At 42.1% G+C, this 21,979-nt stretch overlaps 1 protein-coding gene across 2 annotated transcripts; it reads right to left on the minus strand.

Annotated features, from left to right (window-relative positions):
• Positions 1-1,479: 1,479 nt before the first annotated feature.
• On the minus strand, positions 1,480-21,744 carry DDX42 (DEAD-box helicase 42). 2 transcript variants are annotated; one of them, XM_026059232.1, is made up of 18 exons: positions 21,659-21,744; positions 19,650-19,886; positions 18,036-18,186; positions 17,246-17,307; positions 16,135-16,171; positions 14,485-14,634; positions 14,085-14,189; positions 13,355-13,474; positions 12,089-12,265; positions 11,432-11,560; positions 10,432-10,531; positions 9,696-9,743; positions 9,096-9,193; positions 7,512-7,788; positions 6,538-6,764; positions 5,120-5,230; positions 4,173-4,274; positions 1,480-3,552 (listed from the first exon to the last, which is right to left on the minus strand). In XM_026059232.1, exons 2-18 carry the CDS (start codon positions 19,868-19,870, stop codon positions 2,785-2,787), a joined length of 2,883 nt encoding a protein of 960 aa, XP_025915017.1. In that variant the 5' UTR covers positions 19,871-19,886; positions 21,659-21,744; the 3' UTR covers positions 1,480-2,784. The 2 variants fall into 2 exon arrangements, with proteins under 2 accessions (XP_025915017.1, XP_025915019.1); XM_026059234.1 differs by lacking the exon at positions 21,659-21,744 and adding an exon at positions 20,815-20,878.
• Between the last annotated feature and the right edge of the window lie 235 nt (positions 21,745-21,979).

Here is a 21,979-nt window from a genome sequence, read left to right on the forward strand (position 1 = left end):
CAGGCAACAATTTTACCATAAAGATAGTGATAGGGAACATGGAAATAATTCTGTGCATCCACCGATCTTCCAGGGACGCGCTAGGATATAAACCGAGCSACAAGGATTAGAAAACCCTGGAAGAACAGCCAGACGGGTCAGAAGTGTCAGTGCAGGGAGAGGCACCAGGATTCACATTCATTAAACGATCTAGAAGACGATGCGGAGTCAGGCACACCCCCATCACCTCCCACCCGAGCAGGAAAGCGCTTACGACGGGGAACACGGCTCGGAGCACGTCGGGGCGGGTGCATTGCCCCTGTCTACGAGCTAGGGGAGGAGAGGCGGACGCCGATGTCCAGTGACAGAAGCAAGAGCGGGAGCCCAGGGTTCTGCTTTACAAACCAACCTGAGCTTCCTAAAAGCGATTTGCTCACCCCTTGTGGTCCCGGCTCCTTAGAAGCGAGGGGCACAGCCTGCAAGGAGAGAGTCTCCCTGCGGGCAGCTGGCACGTTACTCACACTGCTACTTTGTTCTGCGGAGCAGGRCTCAACCCCCTTATGTATCTAGCGTGGGCCTGCGAACTGACATTTATAGCTCCCTGTCACCGATCACTGTTTGCTCACTCAAGTCCCAGAGGCTCCTGGTAGCTGGGAGAGGGGTGAGGAATTTCAATAGTCCCATCAAAACCAGCAACGGGATGTGTTAAAAAGAAGGGGAGGAACTCCAGCGTACGCCACGTACGGGACTGGCTCCTGGCGGCCGTGAGCTGAGACCCAGGAAAGGAAGGAGCAGGTGGCAGCTTTGGACTGAGGAGCTCTTTTCTGGGTCTGCACAATTAAAGATTTGTGAGTTTCAGAGTGATAAACCCTAAGTGAGATAAGGAAAGGAGAACTAACAGCTGCCCCTAAACCCCTGCCACATCTGCCCCGGATCAAGAGATCATCCTTTTCTTAATATTAAATACGCTGAAGTCTTCACACACCTACAATTTGGCAGAGCGAGAGCAGGAGAGCTCAAACCAGCACAAAGAGGTTTTTGACCAGACTGTGATTTGATAATTCAGCTGAAACCTCTTCTAAAAGCCAGACTAGAGCTAGTTATCGAGATGCCTGAATAATCAAGTTGCTCTTAGCTAGAAGCAGAACACGTGCAAGTCGGGTCCTAGGACGGCTGCCGAGTTTTCTTCCCAGCAGTACCAACGACTCCATGAAAGGCTGGCATGAGTGACATGTCCCGGGCTGCTTCCTTCCCCATTTATAAAATGGGGGAAAATCTACTTCCCAGGAGATCTTAAAGCTAAAATAGGGTTTGCAAAGCAGTTTGGGGCAAAAGATATTAAAAAAAAGGGGGGGGAGGGGAGGGTTCTTCTCTCAACTAAAATCCAAAGGCTTTTAGGGAAAGACAGGGATACTAAGTCATATCTCCAGTCAATCAAATCTCCATCAAAATGCCAAAACAGCCAGAGGAAGAAGAGGAGAATAAAAAGCACATGCTAGATATTTTGTCCCAGTAATAAAACATTTACTAGAGCAAGCAGAAAGTAAATGCACAGCTGATAAAGAAAACATCACAATGTCACAAAACCCTGACAGTTTCTGATACTTCTCTTAGTAGAAACAAGACAGAGGTGGGCGCCGGCATGTTTCAACAAAAGAGTTTTTCCTTACCTTTATGGAGCAAAAAAAAAAAAAAAAAAAAGTTAAAAAACGGATAATACACACAACGAGTTAAAAACAGTCAAGCAAGATTTTACAGTTTTAACTACATGTGTCCAATATGGGGCGATATTTGAGCTGTTCCACTTCAATCAATCACTTTTCAGGTTCTCCCTACAGGCTTCTCAGCAGCAGGTCCCTTCATTTAGCTTCATTTCCTGGGGGGCACCAGCCTTCGATTGCTGTGGCATTTCTAAACTTTTTTCCCTTTTTTTGTTTTTAATTTGAAGAAAGCACTCGGCCCTCTCATAACAGAGAGCGAATAGGCACAGCAGAGAGACGTGTTCGCAATGCAGGTTCCCACCAAGATGAAGGTTATTAGGAGAGAAGAGGGTCTTTAGAAGAAAAAGCCACGTGGGCAATGGGACTGGCGTACTGACCACGAACAAGCCAGGGAGTCCATCCTACGCTACACGTGGCGTTAGGGTTAGCTGGGATGGAGGAGGATTGTTTGAACAGCTTCATGAAAAAAACAAAAAGGAAAGAAAAATCAACTTGCTCTATCCCACCTTCAGCAACGCAAATTGATATATTCTCAATTGAGCGGGGAGAGACGTAGGGAGTAATCTGGAGACCAAATTATTTGGGGATGAGAGAATACATGGAAAGAACAGATTGGAGAAGAATTCACTGTACTGAACAAACTGCTGAAAGGTTAATGTTTAACAGGTGGGTCCTGAGCACCTCTAAATGGACAGGTTTTTAAATGTGTATGCTGATTAAGAAAAAACAACTTTAAACCTCTATGGACAACAGTTTCTTAATGTTCCAAGGATGTGAAACAAAACAGCCTCTTTCTTGTCAACAAGTTCTGTTGAAATCCAGCAGAGAGTCACTTGAGCAGTGAATGTTGAAAAGCAGAACCAGGGAGCTTTATAAAAATGATTTCTCCTTGACTAGCACTGTGTGTACACATCATTAGAGTGAATCTGTCCGCAGAGGTACCGGCCCAGACTTGCATGGGGAGTTTGCGTGGTTTCCTTCTCCTCCCTCAGCTGCTCAATAACCAGTTACCAAAAAACCCAAGAAATCCTCTGGAAAACGACATCACTACCTGCAGGGATTCCAGGCTGTGAAGCACCAGCTTTTAACTGTCCCATCGGCTCTTCTTGCGTTTTGGGGGTTCAGGGACAGCAAAACCATCTGTCTTGTTGTCTCGGCTGTTGCCCTCCTTCCTGTTCTCACCATTCCTGTTCTCGTTGTTCCTACCTTCACTGCTATTCCTGCTATCGCCATTATTGCGATTGCCACTGCTTCCATCGGGGGGGTGCCGGTTTTCACCGTGGCGATGGCTGTCCCCGTGTCGGCTGTCTCCATGGCGGTAACCATCAGTATGGCGACCGCCTCCCTCTCCATGGCGCTGAACATCATTGTAGCGACCACCACCCTCTCCACGGCGCTGAGCATCGTTGTGGCGATTATTCCGGTTGTCATTGTATCGTTCTCTGACACCACCACTGCCGCCACCAACACYGCCACCACCAACACCGCCGCCACTGCCGCCTCCGACACCACCAACACCACCGCTGCCACCAGCACCAGCAACACCAGCGCCGCTGCAACCGATGCCTTCTCGACTGTTGGTGCTGGCATTTGTGCTGTTGAAGCCCTGTATTCCAACGCTTGGAAAGGTGGGAACGCTACTCAGATTCCCGGTGCTGGTGAAACCTGGAACACCCTTTGCTGCTGCAGCAGCTGCAATCGGGCTGTCAGGATTTACAGCACTTTGCTGTGCTGAACTCGTTGGTACTGAATTCAAGCTCCCGGCGCTGGTCCAGCCACTAGCACCAGCAGCAGAACTACCAGTCTTTTGATTGTTAAGGCTCGCAGCAACAAAGTGACTCTTATATTGGGACTGCAGGAAACGGAGAAAGAAAAAAGACAGCATGTTTGCCTCTGCGCTGCACCATAAAACACAGTCATCACGCATACACGAGCCTGTCTTGAACTCTGGGGGGTCCCTAGGGAAAGGATTCCTTAAAAMAGTCAGTCGTGGAGTGATTACATTCCTGTTGTGCTTATGAACACAGAATTAGTAACAGCCATCTGGAATTGTGTGGCCAATTTTTACACTCAAGAGTTTTTACACTCAAGTTTCTCTGTTCCCCGTTTCTTTTGATTGCAATTACACTATTGCTGCTAAGCAATCTAAACGGGATCAGGCCTAGGAGCAGAATCCAAAAGGAAAAAATAGCAAATAGGCAGCAGAAAAAACAAGTCTGGCAAATTAACTTTGTGCAAACTTGCTGAGTCCAGCCTGCAGGCTAATTCTTCCACTTTGGACTGCAATGCTGAGTGCTCCAGGCGGATGAGATATGGACACAACTACCAAACTCAACTTCCCTGAAGTCAACAGGGTTTCCGCACATTCAGGGGAGAAAAAAAATGTTGTCTTGAATCATCAGTAGTAAAAATTTTGAATGTTCTTTCTTTCCCTCTTAAGTTAGATCTTGGGGTACGAGTCATCAGACCAACCTGAAAAGCTGCTTTCATGGCTGTAAGTCTGTCTCCCATTGCCCCAGTGGATGGCTTGTATGCCTCATAGTTACTCATCACGCTGCTGTTGTTTCCACGGTCCTAAGCAGAAAGACAAAGGGAAACCGGAGAGATTTATCCAGCCTAGACACTCTTGACTTCAACCCTTCTCCAAACCTATTTCCACCCTGTGCTCAGGGAAYGTGTTTGCTAAGGATCACAAACTTCTGCAGAGCACTGAGCAGCAGGACAGTTTGCCCCACAACCTCGAGGATAACAGGAAAGTAAAGGTGCAATAAGTCTTAGCGACTCACTGAACATTAGTACCACATTTCCCAGCTCCCTACAGTGGCAGCAGAAGGAAAACGCAATCAGACGGCKATGTTCACACAGCTCATAGCCAAGATTAAGCGTCAACAAGGCTTCAGTTGTGACTTTTGAAAAGATGCTGAACATGGTGTGTTTTCAACAYGTCTACACCTAAATTCTGTCCCACACATGTTGACTGTGAGCTGTTTTCCTAGCACGGACAATACCTTAGTAACTGGTCTGAATGCTGTGATATTTTTTGGTGCCAAAAATCAGTCTGGAAACAGCTTTTCAAGTAAACTATTGGCACATGTATTACACAATTATGCATGATCAAGAGCAGTTAGGACCCCCCAAATTTTGCATTGACAGCCTATTTTGGGAAGACTCTCCAATCTCTTCTGGATCATTCTGGCTCTAAACAAGGCAGCTCTGGGCAACAGGATGACAACAAAGGACAAACAGCTTCACTGGAGATATTTCCGATACAAACTTTGAAAGACTCTGAGCTATGAAAACCTTTGAAAGCAGATGCTATATTCTAGTACTAAGAAGAATTTTCAAATTGAAAAAAAAAAAAAGTCAGTTCCAAGTTTAAACAGTTCCAAGCAAACAACTGCTTCGACATCTCTACTTACAGAACTTTCCGATCCCAGACCGGGACGTTCACGGTATCCTAAGCCGCCACCCCCAATATTCAGCTTCTTGCCTTTTCCTCCTTTGAAACGGGATTTCCGGAACCACGGGTTCTATATAAAAGAAAAGAAAATGTTTCTCAACACAGGGGATAAAAAAGCTTGATAAACACATGCGGCTGAGAAAAGAAGGATTTTGAGCATTTCRGAAGAAAAATACATTGTTTCCCATTCTATAACACAGCTAGTTGCAAGGTGATGGGATGGGGCAGACTGCACYGTTCTGAAACTAAGCTATAGATGGAGTCCTGTCACGTGGGTCTGAAGCTTTTCTTAAAAATGCATGTTATGAAAATTAATTTTATGTCCTGAACTCTCATCCATGTTAAAGTTTTAAGGGTTTGCACTCCAATAAGCCCAGGAATAAATGCAGTCTCTAATGCCATTCACTTGGGTACTCTGCACTTGCTTGTACTTGGCTTTTATTGATTTAGCCCACTGCCCAACTGAAAACAAATGAGGTTCTATTGGCAAAACTCGCTACAACAAACAGTGGCCGAGAAGGGGCAGACCAGCCAGACCTTCTGCTACCAGGCTTTTCATAATGGTTGGCTGCGCCTCTCTTTATGCCCTGTAGTTGGTCCAAGTCTGGAGAAGTCAGTAAGCCAAACCATTCAGCTTCTGTACTCTCCTCTCAAGGGCAGCCTTGCAAAGCTGTGCCTTGCAAGTTCTCTGTCACTTCTGARGATGTTGCTTATATACTTCAAAAATATTTACTTGTAGCAACTAGTATCCATGCTGCTCAGCGAAGAGCATGCTAATCCATCTCTGAATTTGGGAGTTGGCAAAAACCCCCCCCCCAAACTTTACTTCCTTGCAGCTACATGGACAGTATAAAACAAGAACTTAAAGAGCTGAGGAGTACAGTAGCACAAGTACAATTGTTGCAGCTTCCCATCACACCTATATATAGCAAGCYTGCCAGACAGCACTGCCGAGCAGGTACAATGAACAAGCAATAACCATTTCAAAGTGAATGCCCCTGTAATTATTCTCTAGTTTAGCTTTCAGCTAAGCTACATTTCCCAGGTGCTTGCCATAAATGCACACAGAAAATTTGATTATAATCAGATACTAGAGTTGGAGTGCTCTGCTGGCATCAGCCAGGTTATAGCTCCTGATTTCCTAGGCTGTTTCTGACCCCAAAATAGATCGCATATGGTGATACAGTCTTCACGCCTTCCTGGATTCTTTCAAAGGCCATAAAAACATCAGAAAGCCTACTTAAAAGCAGTGTAGGTTGCCAAAAGGTCACTGCAAACACATGATGCAGTCAGGAAAGTCCCTGAGCTCCTGATTTGCTCATTCTGCGAATCATGGAAGGAACCTTCCTCTACTCAAGACCTGTTACTTGTTTGTACCTGCATTGCAAGATCCAACAGCTCTTTGGAAACATGTTGATTAGCTCCTTCCAAATTTCTGACAAGATCACCAGCAAAGTTACTATCTTTAGGAGTCAGCAGAGTGTAGGCTACTCCCTTCTCGCCCGCTCTGCCAGTACGACCAATTCTGTGGGTGTGCGTATCTATGTCCCGTGCCACATCGTAATTGATCACAGTCTTAATGGAAGGAATGTCCAACCCACGAGCTGTAACACAGAGGAAGAGAACGATCAGCGTGATTATCCTGAATGAACTCAAAGCGGTCCCATTCATTGTTACCGTGAGTGTAGCAGTATCTGCTCCAAAAGTAACATAAGCTATGCTGTTCCACAAATTCATGGGACTGGAGATGGAAGAGATCTCTTTAATTGACTGTTATCCCAAGGAGGACACAGAGGGCTTTARTAAAGGACATTGTAATCCACTCTTTGTTTAGCCAAATGTATGTGGTACAAAAGCTGTTCTAGAGAAGGCTTCAGATGTGTCCAGCCCCTATTTCATACAAGCATGCATAATGCGTCAGCTGATTAGTAAACAGCAACTATTTCTTTAAGGGGCAGCTTATTTCCTCACTGTGTACTGAAAACTATATCTGTCACATTGTAGCAAACATCACTATGAGACTTTAAGTATTCAAAGATCCCTTGCTAACACAGCATACTTCTGAAAAACATCTGGAAAATACTGTCTGGCATGTGTAGAAGCCAAACCTGTTGTTTTCTCTTTATTTTCATTTCTATGCATCAGAAAGGTCCATCAGTGACAGAATTACGTTCAAGGAAGCAAACTTTAAACAGCATTAGTGTTTGTTTTAAGGGACTTTTAATCTAGGTTAATCTCATAAGACTTGCTCTTTGTGAAGAGAATACAGCAGCATTTCCCTTCCACTGATATATGTTAGTCTCTGCCAAGTTCTACAACTTCTGTGAGCTATTTCTTAGAAGATCACGTACCTGCCACATCAGTYGCTACCAGTATTGGGATCCCCTTTTTCTTAAATTCTGAGATGACTTTATTCCTCTCACTCTGATCCATGTCACCATGAAGCAGCCCTAGATTATGATCCTCCTGCTTGAGGTTATTGGCCAGCTCTTCTGCATTTGCCTTCTTGGTGACAAACAGGAGAACGCTCCCAGATGATGTGAACTCCACGAGGCGTCGAGTCAGCCAGTTCCATTTGCTAGGGCCCGAGGGGAAAATCTCCACAATTTGAGTAACGTCTTCATTTGCCTAGGGGAAGAAATAAAGACAAGTAACAATGCAGAACAGAAAGGGCAGCATGACAAACACAGATGGCAGAACAAAACCCAGGAATTTAAACTAGGCATGAGGATAGAAAGTGGAGAAGTAAGCCACAATGGACTGAAATTCTTCTCTGAAAGGGGTTTCAGTTATCTTCCTTTTGTCTAACCACTGACAACTTTGCTTTCATGGTGCAGAAAAGGCAAGGGTTAAACAAACTACTCTGATAAACCTAAAAGGGGCAAAGCACAGTCTTTGACATGATGCAGTTTACCACCCTACTGATCTAAAGATGGGTACTTACAATTTAGATGCTCTTGTGACAGATGCTATTAACATCTAAAATAGACTGTGCAAGTGCATGGTCTGAGATGGAGAGGATGCTCATCAGTAAAAGTTATTCATATGGAGATCAGAGAAAGCACCCCTGCGAGCTGTGATGTGTCCTCAGAGTCAGGAAGGGGAGAGGTATACACAGACTCCCTATGCACTCTGTATTGAAAGTAATAAAAGTGCAGTGGAGCAAACAGCACTACGTGGAAGTTCCTCTGAAAGATTTAATTTCTACACATTTCAGCATTAATTATCCCAAGGATGATGTTCTCAGAGTATAACAACTGAGATCAAAGAAACAAGAACAGGAACTCTGTGATTGCACTGGGAAGCCACTTCTTTTCTTACAGGCAAAAGTTTCCTAGAAAGAAAGCCATTCATTTCTTGTTGTTAAGGGATACCACACATTCCTGTTTGAAATAAATGCAGAGACCTCGTTGAGGAAAGGAATGTTCTGAAGGCATCTTGTCAAACTTCTCAGCAGCTTTCATATTTTATATGCAAAGTTTCTTCACAGCAAGTGTACATCTGCCCACTTCACTGATTTATTACCAAACACCTAGTCTGCTAAGAGTTCACCTGCTACTGTCAAGCAAGTATAGAATCAGCATTTCCACGTAAACCAGCTGAAAAACATTATAGTCTTAGTTTCAAATTCTTCATGGCAAAAGCTGTGATTGCTTTACTTATACTTTTGAGAAAGCACAAGAATATACCCACCTGATTCAGCCTAATAAACAAGTAAACCTCTGCATTTAATGTTGCTTCATTCATTGATGAATGAAGAATATTTGTTGCCAGAAAGCACAAATTTTTTTAAAATAAAACCTTACTAATTTTTTTAAACACAAACTATTTACTCTTAAATATAAATCATGATTATTACAGTTAGACATAAATTTCAGACAACAGAAACAGAATGGTTTGTTTCTCTGACTATTTCAGAAGTAACGTGGAATTACCTCTCCAATGTCTCCCTGCACAACTCGAATTGGGTCGATGAGAATATCGCGGGCCAATTTCTCAATCTTCTTACGAAAAGTGGCACTGAACAAGAGGGCTAGAAGAAAAACAGCACGTAAACTCCTTGAAACAAATTTCCTTTCAGAATTGAGAAAACACTGCACAGATCTTGTGAATAAGGACCTGTAGGGCTGTACTAGATGTCAGTCATCTGTAGCTATAATCTAGTTTACCAGTTCTAATGAAAACTATTGTTCACACTAATTATTAGAATAATGTGTACTTTTATGGCAGCTTAGATCACAGGATCTCAGAGCACACAAATATTAATTCAGGTAATCATCTTCCCTCCGAGTAAAGTCTGTGGAGGGATTAAAGACTGATTAACAGTGCGGTTAAATGCCTACATCTCGCACGTGCTCCCTCCCAACAGCTCACACTGAGAATAACAGCACTGAAGTCTTACAAAAACCTCATCTTGTGAGCGCGTCTAGAACAGGAAGCAGAACCTCAAGCTCTTTTCCAGAATCTTACCTGGTAGCCCACCATATAGTTTCCTTTGACTCTAGTAGTTTATTTTGAAACATGCTTATACTTACTCTGTCTGTCAGGACGTACATGGCTTGCGATTGATCTGACCTGATATTCTGGGAAAGGAGAGAAAAAATGCTGTGATCAATATTGTATGCTCATTATTTAGCAGAATTCAAAAGGTAACTTCACCCCTGTATTTAACATATAATCCATAAAATGAATGAGTGGCTCTCATTCAGTATTTAATTTTATTGTGGCTTCCAAGTGCTCTTTGCTGCAGAATGCAGTTTTGGGAAGTTCCTTCAGCAAAACAAGTTCCTTTAGCAAAGGTCCAAGCTGAATCTGTGCATACCCTGTATGTCTYACAAGCATCTCCCTCACTTAGGAGTATTCTAGTACTGTCAGATCTTTGCTATGTGCCATGATTCTTTGGTGACCGTCTAGACACATACTCAAAACCATACAGATCTGAACTAATYAATCATGTTCCAATAAAGCAGAAAATTCTTATCACACCACTAGTTTGCACGCACAGAATTAAAGCACAGAAGTGACCTGTCCAAAGTTATTCAGCAATTCTAAGGTAAAAATCAGGTAATTGGACTTTGTTCATCAGCTGGGGTTTACTGATCTCTTTGTACCAACGGATATTAAATCATGGACTTTAAACATGAGCTCTGTCCACAGAATAATTCCTTAATTAGTAAGTACAACAAAGCTACAGGAGTTCTAGGCAGTCATATGAAGCTGGGAACAAGACACCACTGCTTTCCAGAACAGCAACCTTTGTTCAATACATACCAAAACCCATATCAAACATTCTGTCTGCTTCATCAAACACAAGGTAAGTGACTCTCTGAAGGTTTGTAGCTTTCTTTTTCACATGATCAATCAAACGACCCTACGAAAAAAACACAAATCAAAACCCCAAAATCTTTTATGTATACTTACAATAAAGTTAATATATGCAGGCTTGAAGCACTTAAATGCTCTGATATTTGTCCTCACTTACCAGAGACTTAAAATGGAAAACATCTCAAGGCTCCTGTCTAGAACTACATATCAATATTCAAGTAATGGAAACAAAACTCCTGAAACTCTCATAAACTACGCTTGACAAGCTGAGTTTTAGGACTGGATTTTCAAGGTCAATAGTGGCAAGATCCTAAAATTCACAATATCACAGAGTGGCTGAGGTTGGAAGGGACCTCTGGAGATATCTACTCCAATCCCCATGCTCAAGTGGGGTCACCTACAGCATGTTGCCCAGGACTGTGTCCAGATGGCTTTTGAATGTCTCCAGGATGGAGATTGCACATCTCCTCTGGGCAACCGGTTCCAGTGAATGAATGAAAGCAGTTGACAATAGCGCTCATGTAAATCACCAGTCTTCCAGCATCAACACCCAGTCTGAATCAATGTTTTAACCTTCCAGTATTACTGCCACATGCGCTACACTGATTCAGGAAGATGGTAATCAAGTTCATCGCATTCTGGAAATTTCCTTCACAAATTTAAGGCTCAGTAATGAAAAGCTTTGTTTCTGCGCACAACTGACACTGATTCAAGCAGGTTTTGTTTGCTACTGCTTCTTCTACTTGGAGATCATAGCTAATCTCTTTCAATATTTCTTGGGCCAAGAATAATTCCAATATATTTGTCCTCAACATCATCTAATCCGGGAAGATCCTGGATTTGAGTGATCGGAGAATAAATTCTCCATCATCAATAGGATTAAAAAATCTGTCTCAGCTTCAGTTAAGCAACAAAAAAATTGTTCTGTGTGCATAGAGGTACTTACTGGTGTGCAAACAACTATCTCTGCCCCCTCCTGGAGAGCTTTGGCTTGCTCCCACATGCTTCCTCCTCCATACACAGCTACAGAGCGCAGATTATATGCTTTACCAAAGCGCTTACATTCAGAATGGATCTGAGAATTTAAAGAAAGCACATCACAGTTCATGTTAGACATATCTGAGAAAATATACCTATCTTGGAAATACAGTCCAGCTCCTAAAATCCACTTTTCAGGTAATAACTTAATGAAATGATTCAGAAATCCTTAGGGCTGAATGCTTCAATATTTGTGGATAAATTCCATTAATTTACTGGGGAAATGTATTTAGGCATCCAACTGCAATTTAACCTACAGGTTCTATCATTTTATAAATATAATGGCTGGCAATGCATCCACTGTATGCTCAATACTTAGGAATAATATGGGAGTATTGTGAAAAATTAACAGCCATTTAAAATTTGTCATGATCCTTAGATAAAAAGGAGTGTAAGTGAAGATGTTAAGCTTACATTGGAAGCATGCTGCATTGCACAGARTAATTTTTTCAAATAGATTACTAATGTTCTCCAATTACTACTTCTGCACAGAATTTTGCCTTCTGTAAGAAAATCACCATTCTATAAGAACATATAAGCACATATATACTTATTATATACCTACCTGCTGGCAAAGCTCTCTGGTCGGGCACACGATCACAGCAATCGGACCATCCCCTGGTTCAAGCTCCTTTTGATCCATGATGTGAATCAACATCGGCCAGATGAAGGCTGCTGTTTTTCCACTTCCAGTCTTAGCTATTCCAATCATATCTCTGCCACTCAGTGCAACCGGAACACCCTAAAAATTAAAAGGGATTCTAAACTCCTGTTACGCCTAACTTAAGATATTCTTGTGTTAGATACTACATGAATACCCAGATAGAAAAGGAAAGCACATTACAGGGGACCCATAGCAGTATGTGTGGATGCTTATATAGTTTTATTGTCAAGTTCAGATCTGAATTAGTTTGTTTTAAGGGTTAGAAGCAATTAGCATATTTTGACTGTTGGTGTCCTACATGAAATCAGTGTTTGGGCACAGTACAATTTCCCAAGGATATATTTACACAGCTACAAATGCATCCTGCCTGGCTGTAAGAACGATGAAAGCAAATTCTCTGAGCCTGTCCTTTCCGTAACCATTCTGAGCGCTGAAGTTCTCAGTTCATCCCTATTGCTGCTATCCAGCTCCTTTCAACCACAGGTATTTACAAATAGTACAGACTAAGGTCCTAATATATACCCTTTGGAGCCAGCATCACGTCATTTTTGTGTTTCAAGAAAAGAGGCCCAAGTGGTGCGGTTATATTCACACATTACTAAATTACTTACAGTGCTCAACCTACATAGGCAGTAGAATCCCTTTCACTTGTATTATTATTCAAGGCATGACCAGCTCATAGCACATGTATTCTAACTAACAAAAGAAATTAAGCAAGTCTTGTAGTTACAGTACACTCAAATATAAGCTGTTTAAAAGCATAAAGTTGTCAATGTATGTCTCTTCATTCAACTACTGCAAAGCTTACTTTTAATATAATTTCTAAATATATATATATATATTTATATTATATATATATATAAAAATAAAGCTTTCATACATTTCTATAAGGGGAAAGTGTCATTTGCATGTTCCTCAGTCTTCACCAAGTGGGACAACTGAAGAAGAGAATATGGATTTATTCACAGCTGTCATTTAACAAGAAAAAGAGTGGGYAAACTTCTATTTAAAAATGTCAAAACTATTTTCCTAGATAAATACGAATTATTCTTCTCCATGATTGCTTTATATAGGAAACCAGAATTGCATACATCCTATTATGTACTAGGGACCTTTGCATGTGTTCCATTAGTCACGTTTAGATGTTAGAGAAGTAACAACACTCACCTGACATTGTATAGGAGTGGGCTGGGTATACTCAGATTTCCTAATCTGATGCATAAGTTGCTCATCAAATCCAAAATGAGCAAAACTACTGCCAGGCCTTGGAGGAGCAGCACCAGAGACCTAAAAATAGAGACATATCTTTGTTCAAAAAAAGTAAGAGAAGAACAAAGAGGAATCTACATGAAAATGAACAAAGCATATCTCCATCTCAGAAAAAAGCTTTTTATTTTCTGAATAGTTTTACTGAGTGAAAATTCAAGATGAATTGTGTAAATAGGACTTTCAATATAAAAATGGAGATAAACTGCCAGTCAACATAACGTATCGTATTAAAAATCATCATATCTACTTCCTTGTATAACTGGTTTCCTTCCCTGGCAGATAATTCCCTCCATAGAAGTTAGCTATGCTAACATGTCACAGATTGCAAAGAACTGATTCCTGCATATAGTATTTCCAGTTTCAGTTTTCAGCTCTGTAGCCTTTAGTCCACGTGCAACGGGAGATCTTGGGCACCTAATTTGAGTAGTCCAGAGAGGACTTTAAAGAACTGCTGAGGAAAATCAAGCTTTTTTAAATCAAGGTCATTGAAGGTGTGAGAGAGGCTTGGTATTGAAAACTTGGGAGTTCCCTGTGAAAATCTTCACTGAAACTACTAAAGAAGTTCAAAAGAATGAGAGTAAAAGGATCCTGGGAGGATGGTTTTGCCATCCAAGGAGGACCAGCTTACCCGGAGATTTAGCTTATGACGTAACTCTACCACTTGCTGCGGGGTGAGACTGGTGATCTCTTCATGCTCATCGTAGAAATTTTTCTCAAATGGCGGATATTCAATCTGCGAGGGTAATTACTCAGTTAGTCCAGGAGTCAGGATTCTGTCTGTGCATTTGTTTTTGGAGGTAAAGGATCCTTTTCATAAAAAGTTATTACTTGGTTAAGAACATTTATTTAATATAAAGTCATTTTAAGGATCTTCAGTATGACTTGAGCAACACAGCAGTGACATACTGCCTGCTGACATTGATGCACAGGGACAGAAGCATATTTCAATTTATTTCTTAGCTTCTTCCTACTAACAGATTTCTACAATCCCTCAAACTAAACCAGAATGGAATAAACTTTTCTCCTACCTCTGAATGGTCAATAGGTGGAAGAGGATCAATGATTTTTTTGGACGGTGCAATTGGATTCCCATCACTGTCATACTCAAGGTTATCCTCTTCCTCTTCTTGTACCACACCAGCAGTGGGATTTTCAGCCATGTAGCGAAAATAAGCTTCCTGCAGCAAAACATATCACTAAAATCGCATACAATAGGATGGAAAAATACTACTATACTTGTTTAATTGACGTATACACTAGATGGCTGTTTGAATTAACATCTACCATTGAGAAACAAAATGTTCACTAGAACTGGTTCTTCTAATAAATAGCAACAGTTAAGTCCAGAAGAAGGACAATAAGAAGAAACGAAGAAAGCAACTACAACGTTCAGTTAGACCACAAAATGCTTAAAAAAAACAAAAATCAAAAAACATAAACTTTTTGCTCAAAGGTCTGCTTAAGAACTCTTATACCAAGACTTATTATGCTTTAACAATAGAAGGAGCTATTCATATTTCCACACAAACAAAGTACAAATACTGCAGGTTTTTAAACAGAGAACACTATGTTACTAAATGAATGATGTTTACATTTTTTTGTACAAACTGTGCCAAAAGTAGTTTTCTTCACCTCCCCTAACTACACTCTAGGAAATAAAATAATATATTATTTTTCACTGAGATAGTTGACAGCAAACGGGAAAAACTATTTCAGAAGAGTCCTTCAACACAAGCCCAAGTTAGAAGTCACTGGCACCACTGTCACATGCCGCCCTTACAGATGACAAATATGTACATGCCTCGCAGAATCCCATTTAGGTCTCACTGGCAGTCTGCACACCAAGACATTCTCATGGAAAAACACCAGTCTCACTTGACTTTTAAACAAAGATTTAAGATCACATTTTTAAAGCAAGGTTCAGTTATGAAGAAATGTGTATACTCATCCGGCTTTTTCATTCACATGGCCAATTAATCACTTAGTCCCATAGACATGCATAAAATACGCCTGAATAACAGCTGTGGGCAAGTGTAAGACAGCTCTGTGGGAAGTTTAGCATGGCTACCCTCACCAAATCGGAAGCAAAGGCCGAGAGGCCAGATAACTCTTCTGTGCTCTGCATTACTACAAGTAACACCATAGTCACTAATTACAACTTAGTAGAAAGGTACATTTTGAAATTAAGTCTTTCCTCTTTCCTTGCAATTTGCATTATGGTGATGCCTACAGTCTTCAGTCTGGAAGAACTGGAGCTTCCCTGAACATAAAGAGCAAAAATCCTGATTCTTGCCCTTAACAGACATGAAATTTCACTGCAAATAGTCTCCACAGTTTAAYAGCCTCTCACTGGTGCTCCACGTTAGTAGATTCTGTTAATTTCAAATTTGATGAGACCCTCAGTCACTGAGAAAACCTGTATAGGAACTTGAAAGTCAAACTGACTGAAAAAATCTTCTCAAAGGGAGTGAAAAAGAATGAAATTGTCTCCTAGTATTCTTCCTTTTTTAGTGAAGCACCTAGAATGGTGGAGACAAAAGGGTGAACACTAGAGCTTCCTCTGAATTGTCCAGGGTATTGCGCATGATACTGGAGTTTTGTATGTACCTAGTAGTTACATATTTGGGGAGGGAAGAAAAAAACAAAAAAAAAGATAGAAAGACTGCATAGGAACTCACTTGGTCATCTTCCTCTTCAATGTCATCTCGAATACCCCTGGAAAAACAAGCGGAGAAACAAACTTCCCTGCAAGTGTTCCACATACGCAGCTCCATACTTTCATTTGATTAGTGCTGAGCTCCATATTTCGTGGAAGACACAACACTAACAACTCAGTAACATTTATAATCCCAACCCATGGAGTTTTCATATTTGGTGCAACCATAACAGCGACCCTGCAAAGACTTCATTTTACTTCTATTAATGAGACTGAAAGATTAGGATTCCGTCTTCCCAGTAGAAGCCACATCAAAGATCATCCTGGTCTAAGCTCTTGATGCTACCAGAAGTCCCATAACTGAAGAGGAATATGAGCCAGGAAGTGCAAATCCAGTTCAGAACTTCCCCAGGTGGTGAATTGGATCCGGTGTTCTGTTTCAGGACCATGTATAATCTGATCAACCCCATGCAATGCAAGTTCTACCAATGTATCTGACATTCATTTCAAGAATCAACAGCACAATTCTTTTCCCTGGTCTAAACAGATAGGCAAGCTGCACGCATRTAAACTGTTTAAACTCTGAATTTAGTATCCCAGTTGCCACATGCTACACAATGTATCAGCTTTACAGGGGATATCTTAAAACCTAGTCCAAGTTTGGAAGACTCTCCAGCATCTCCAGTATTACAAACACAGCAGCAACCAGTTATTTTGCTCAAATAAATGCAGTTTTGAACCAAACTTTCTTGATCCCTGCAAGGATGGGGAAAGAGGGGAAACTTTATCCAGGCTGATCTGGCAAGCTGACAGTAATACAACGTGCTGCTACACAGGGGTCTATCTAATACCCGATCTGTGTGCCCTAAGACTGCTGAGGAAAGAACTCTGGTGTAAGATAAAATGAGTGTGTCTACATTTTACTGTAGGATGCCTCCATGGATTCTTTCCTTCTATCATCTGATTTTTATTGCACAGAACTTTACCCATGGGGGATATCATGCACTGGTCAATGCTGTTTACTAAATATGTATTACATTATCTACAGAAGGATGAACATCAACAAAATGCACTGAAATTCTTTAAGCACCAAATGAGACAGGCAGGCATGTGAATTACAAAAGAGAACTTACTTTACATTCTTTTTTTCCTTGTCTTTATCTTCAAGTCTCTTCATGTCTCGAGCAGCTTGATCCTAATAGCACACAAAATTGTGATTCATTAAAGAAATAAGACAATAAAGTGTGAAAAGGAAAAAATTGTTTCTATATAAAATTATACAACTGTAGATTGATACTGCAAAGCAGAATAAAATTCTCCTCCCCCCTCTCTCAGATATACAGTGTTGTAATGAGAATCAAATCAATTACAACTAGACCATCACGCCACAGAGACAATACTTTTTGAACAAAACTTCCTCTTGTTCCACATCCTATTATGCTAAATAAATTGTACTACCAATTCCTTTGTAATTTATATCCTGTAATTTTGTAGCAATGATAATGAAAAAATATAAACTCCTCAGTCTTCTTGAGAATAGCATGATAGAATCCAGCTAATAAAAAAACTGCAGCTAAGGAACTACTTATGATGAATATAAATAATTTAAATTTAGACAGTGAAAAATGCACAAAACCTTAATTAAGAGACACCACTAAGCTCTCTGTTGTACTGTCTTGACATGCTCAAGACACTTTAATAGTTAACCTACTATAAATAAAAAAAAAAAAAACCCAAACCAAAACAAAAACCTTGATATAACATACCTTTGAGTTCTAATTAACACAGTATCTTACATAAAAAGCAAACAGTAAGGGACGTTCTGAATAAAGGCTGCTAAAACCATGAGTAGCATTTGCTGCTCCTGACTAGAGAGAAGTAGTGCCACAAAAGTTAATAAACATTTCACAAGCTGTGTCTTGCCTCCACTTCAGCCATGAATGCCTCCAGAGGATCATCATCGCTGTCAGAGTCTGCCGATTTGGAATGAAACTGCTGGCGAGTGGGAGAATTCTCTGCAGGAATGTATGGCAGGTCGACATTGCTGGAATCTTCCTCTTCATCCTCAAAGTATCTGAAAAGAAAGAGAAACAAACAGTGGTTCAGTCAGCATATCACCTATAGCAGTCTGAGCAGCCATCGACTCAAGCTTCCCACGCAGAGATGGATAATAAAAGTTAACATGGACAGAAGACGTTCCATTAAAAGACCTTGAGATGTTTTACAATTATTCACGTTGTAAGCTAAAAGCTGCGGTAAGGCAAGTAGATGTGATGAAACCAACCCTCTTCTTGAAAGGCTCTCCCAGGTTGGTGAATACAGGATGCTTTTCTGACTTCCCTCCTTTGCAATGCATTTATGCAACCAATAGAAGGGTTAGTAAAGAAATGTGGGTTTGGATGTTTCGGTGTGTGAAAGATACCTACATTTATCCTTCAGTTCTGAACATATCACCTCAGGCAAAGTCTTGTTCAGACAAGAGCACGGAGAGGATTAAGCTGGCTGAGGCTCAGCTCAGAGATGTTCTTTGGGAGGGGAAATCCAGAGGAGGAGAGCTCTCCATAGACTGCTGTAACATCTCACATTCTTTTAAGTATATTTAAAGGCAAGGAAGTATTACTATTTTCATTCTACAGATGATGGTCTGAGATCCAGAGAAAGAGTAAATAACTGGCCTGTGTCCACACCAAAAGTTTGCTGCAGAGCAGGAGTGGGAACAAGATCTCTCCTGTCCCATCCCGGCAGGCCAAGTATGAGAAACGTATTTTTTTGGGATGAAAAACACCATCAGAGCCTTCGCCTGAGGAAACACATTTGCTAGAGACTACTAAAGGCTGAAATTATGGAGTGACCTTAGATCCCTTACTGAAGGGATAACTCAGTTTTTTACCACCTCTCTCTGATTAAGAGTCACGACCTGTTTCGGATGTGAATCCATTATCTCCAGTACCTCAACACCTCCAGATCACATGCTACAAGTTATTCTACACTGAGCTAACCTTAAAATCATTCAGTTAGTGAAAAACAGTAAAACAAAGCATTTGACAGGCCAAATCATGTGACAGTAGGGCCCTGGGCTCTGAACTGTCATCCGCATGCAGGATTTAAATGAGTTGGTTTTGATGTACAAAGCCCTAAATAACCTGCATTTGACTGCCCAGGCTGGCTCCTCCTCAATTCTAAAAGATCACAGGATGTTTTCTGAAAGAGCTCCAACACATCAGAACTTGCTTCCTCTAAGTCTGATACAACCCTGAGAGGGAATCATTTTCAACACGCAGTAAGTGAAGCATCTGACAGTCGGATGCAGTGGTATGGGAGTTCCTGCAGGTGACTGGCTTAGTTTTTCTTGATATGATTGCTGTAAAGCCACCAGGATTCTGTTACACCACAACGCAGTGTTAGGCTATCTATCCTTGAGCAGGCTTTTCTAAATAAATAAACCTCATGAATGTCACAGATACCTTTCCCTGACCTTGGAAACTATAAAACACTCAAATCTAGAACTGGAGAAACACGAGAAATAACACTACTTACGCATTTTCTTCATCAAAATTTGCTCGCTTTGACCCAATTTTATARAAAGAAGGCAGCTGTGGAGGTCCTGATTTTGCAAATGCGGCAGAAGAACCAGCTGTTCCAAAAGCACTGTGAGACTGTTGAGAGAGCTTAGGTTCCTCTTTCTTTCCAGGTGTTATGGCAAATCCACCAAAACCAAAGCCTCTCTTAGTACCAGGTCCACCTTTATTCCAATTCATGATGCCCCCGATATACCTGTTAAAATCAGAACRTATAGATTAATGCCTTTTCTGCTTCAGGCAGTTGTATGCTAATGTCATGATCTTTTTTGAAAGGGGATTTCTTCACTCATGATAAGGAGGCTTGGGAAAGTGTGACTGACAACATGGTTTGACCCATTTCCCAAAAAAGCATTTGGGCTTCGTTCTTTTCTTGTAAGTATGAACATATCGCCCCCCAAAACCCTCAGTGAAAAAACAGGCTGTCTTCTAAAAAGGATTCTACCCCTCACAGACTACTTAAAAACATATTTAAGATGCTGTCTGCCTTGCTTGCTTTACAAGCTAAGACAAATAAACCCAAGGCCAGAACTTTGAACAACAGGAGGAAGGAGAGATGTAAAGTCAACTCAGTAAATATTTTGCAYGTCCATACAGTACCATCCTTGACTGTTTCACAGCTTTGCAAATAGCAAACTACTGCAATCCACAACTGTAGAGGAATGAGCAAAAAAGGAGCACACAGYATAGTACATTATTATGAGACAAGGCACACTTCTGCCAAAAAGCCAACTCCTTCTTCTTAAGCAAGAGCTCTTAGCCATATAYATGTGTTCTGTAGCCTAAACTTTTGAAACCACATCTTAAAGTCTCCACAGAACTCAGTTCTCTAAATTAGAAGAAGACTGAGCTGATATACTAAGATTTACRCCTTCCATTCCAAGTAGTTTAATATTTCATCTGCATGGTCAAGTCATACCCTTAAGGCAGCCAAAAAAAGAGCATGACACCCCGCACTTTCAAGTGCATTAAATAAGATGGCCCAAAGGCTACAAGTTTTATTAAACAAAACCTGGCTTTCAGTGAGAATCCTTCAATAAGATCAGAATTCACYGGTAAGAGAAACAACTTGAAAAGACATCTGAGAGCAAACACTGCTACTGCTCCCTAGGCAGAGCATTTACCAGCTTGCAACCTGCTCARTAAATCTGAAGTCTAGACCACAGAGCTCACTAGGGGATTTGGGGAAAACTCTGCTTTCAGCTCTCCATGGTAGAAGTTGACTCCAATATCCTGTTCTCCCACTTGTAAGACACACCTTGCAGCCTTCACACCTGCAGATGTGGGACATAAGAAGTCAGAAAGTACAACAAAAAGGATGAGATGTGCAAAACTGCACTTCTGCTGCTGACATCATACTTAGCAATTTTTTTTTTAAGTTATCAAGTCTGATTTTAAGGATTGTTCTTCACTGTACTTGTCAAGCTTTTTTTTTCCTCCCACCACTCCAGAAATAATAATAATAAAAAATTCATCTACCATACAGCTGCAAGACATCCTACAAAACGTGTCTTGTTTGCCCACGGAGCCTGCTAGYGAGCCTACATGGAAAAGGTTCCTACACGACAGCGATGAGACACAGAATAAAGCTGTACACGACACGAGCTTTGCTTCCCTGCTAATGCCRCTCTGGGAAAGAAAACGCTGAGGCTTGTGTCCTTTCTCGGGATCCTCTTGCCTTTGGGAAAGGCGGCAATACCCCCCTCACGGCTCGCGTTTGGGGCAGTTTGGTGGAGAAGAGGGGCGACCTCCTGCCCCCGCGAGATCGCTCTTCCCGGGCACGGGAGGGGAAAACGCGCAGCCCCGGGAAGCCTCGCAAACGGGGGCTGCGCCCCGGGGAGCCCCGGGGGCCGGAGGGGAGAGCCGCAGCCCGCCCTGCCCTCGCAGCACTCTCCTCGCCCGCCCGCCCGCAGGCGGCGCCGCTCGCCGCCGGGGGAGGAGCCGCCCCGCCCCGCGCCCCTCACTCACCCCTCAGGCCTCGCAACCGCCGGCCGCCGCTTCCCCGGTTACCGGGGCGGGGGGGGTGGAGACGCGACGTACGTGCGTGCGTGCGTGCGTACGTGGCGTGCTGAGGTCACGGCACCTTGCGGCGCATGCGTGCTGGCGGCGGGTGAAGCCGCGGGAGAAGGGCGGCGGAGCCGAGGCTGGCGCCGTGCTTACCCCGCCGGGCGGGTGGCGGAGGCTGCCGGGGCCCGGCTGGGGTCGGCACGGGGAGGCGGGCCGTGCCGTGCCGTGTGTCTACGCAGCCCCCCGTGTGCGCACCCCCCCCCGTGTATACACACACCCACG

Source organism: Apteryx rowi, unplaced genomic scaffold (genome assembly GCF_003343035.1).
Source record: "Apteryx rowi isolate R43461 unplaced genomic scaffold, aptRow1 scaffold_154, whole genome shotgun sequence".
Lineage (NCBI taxonomy): Eukaryota > Metazoa > Chordata > Aves > Apterygiformes > Apterygidae > Apteryx > Apteryx rowi.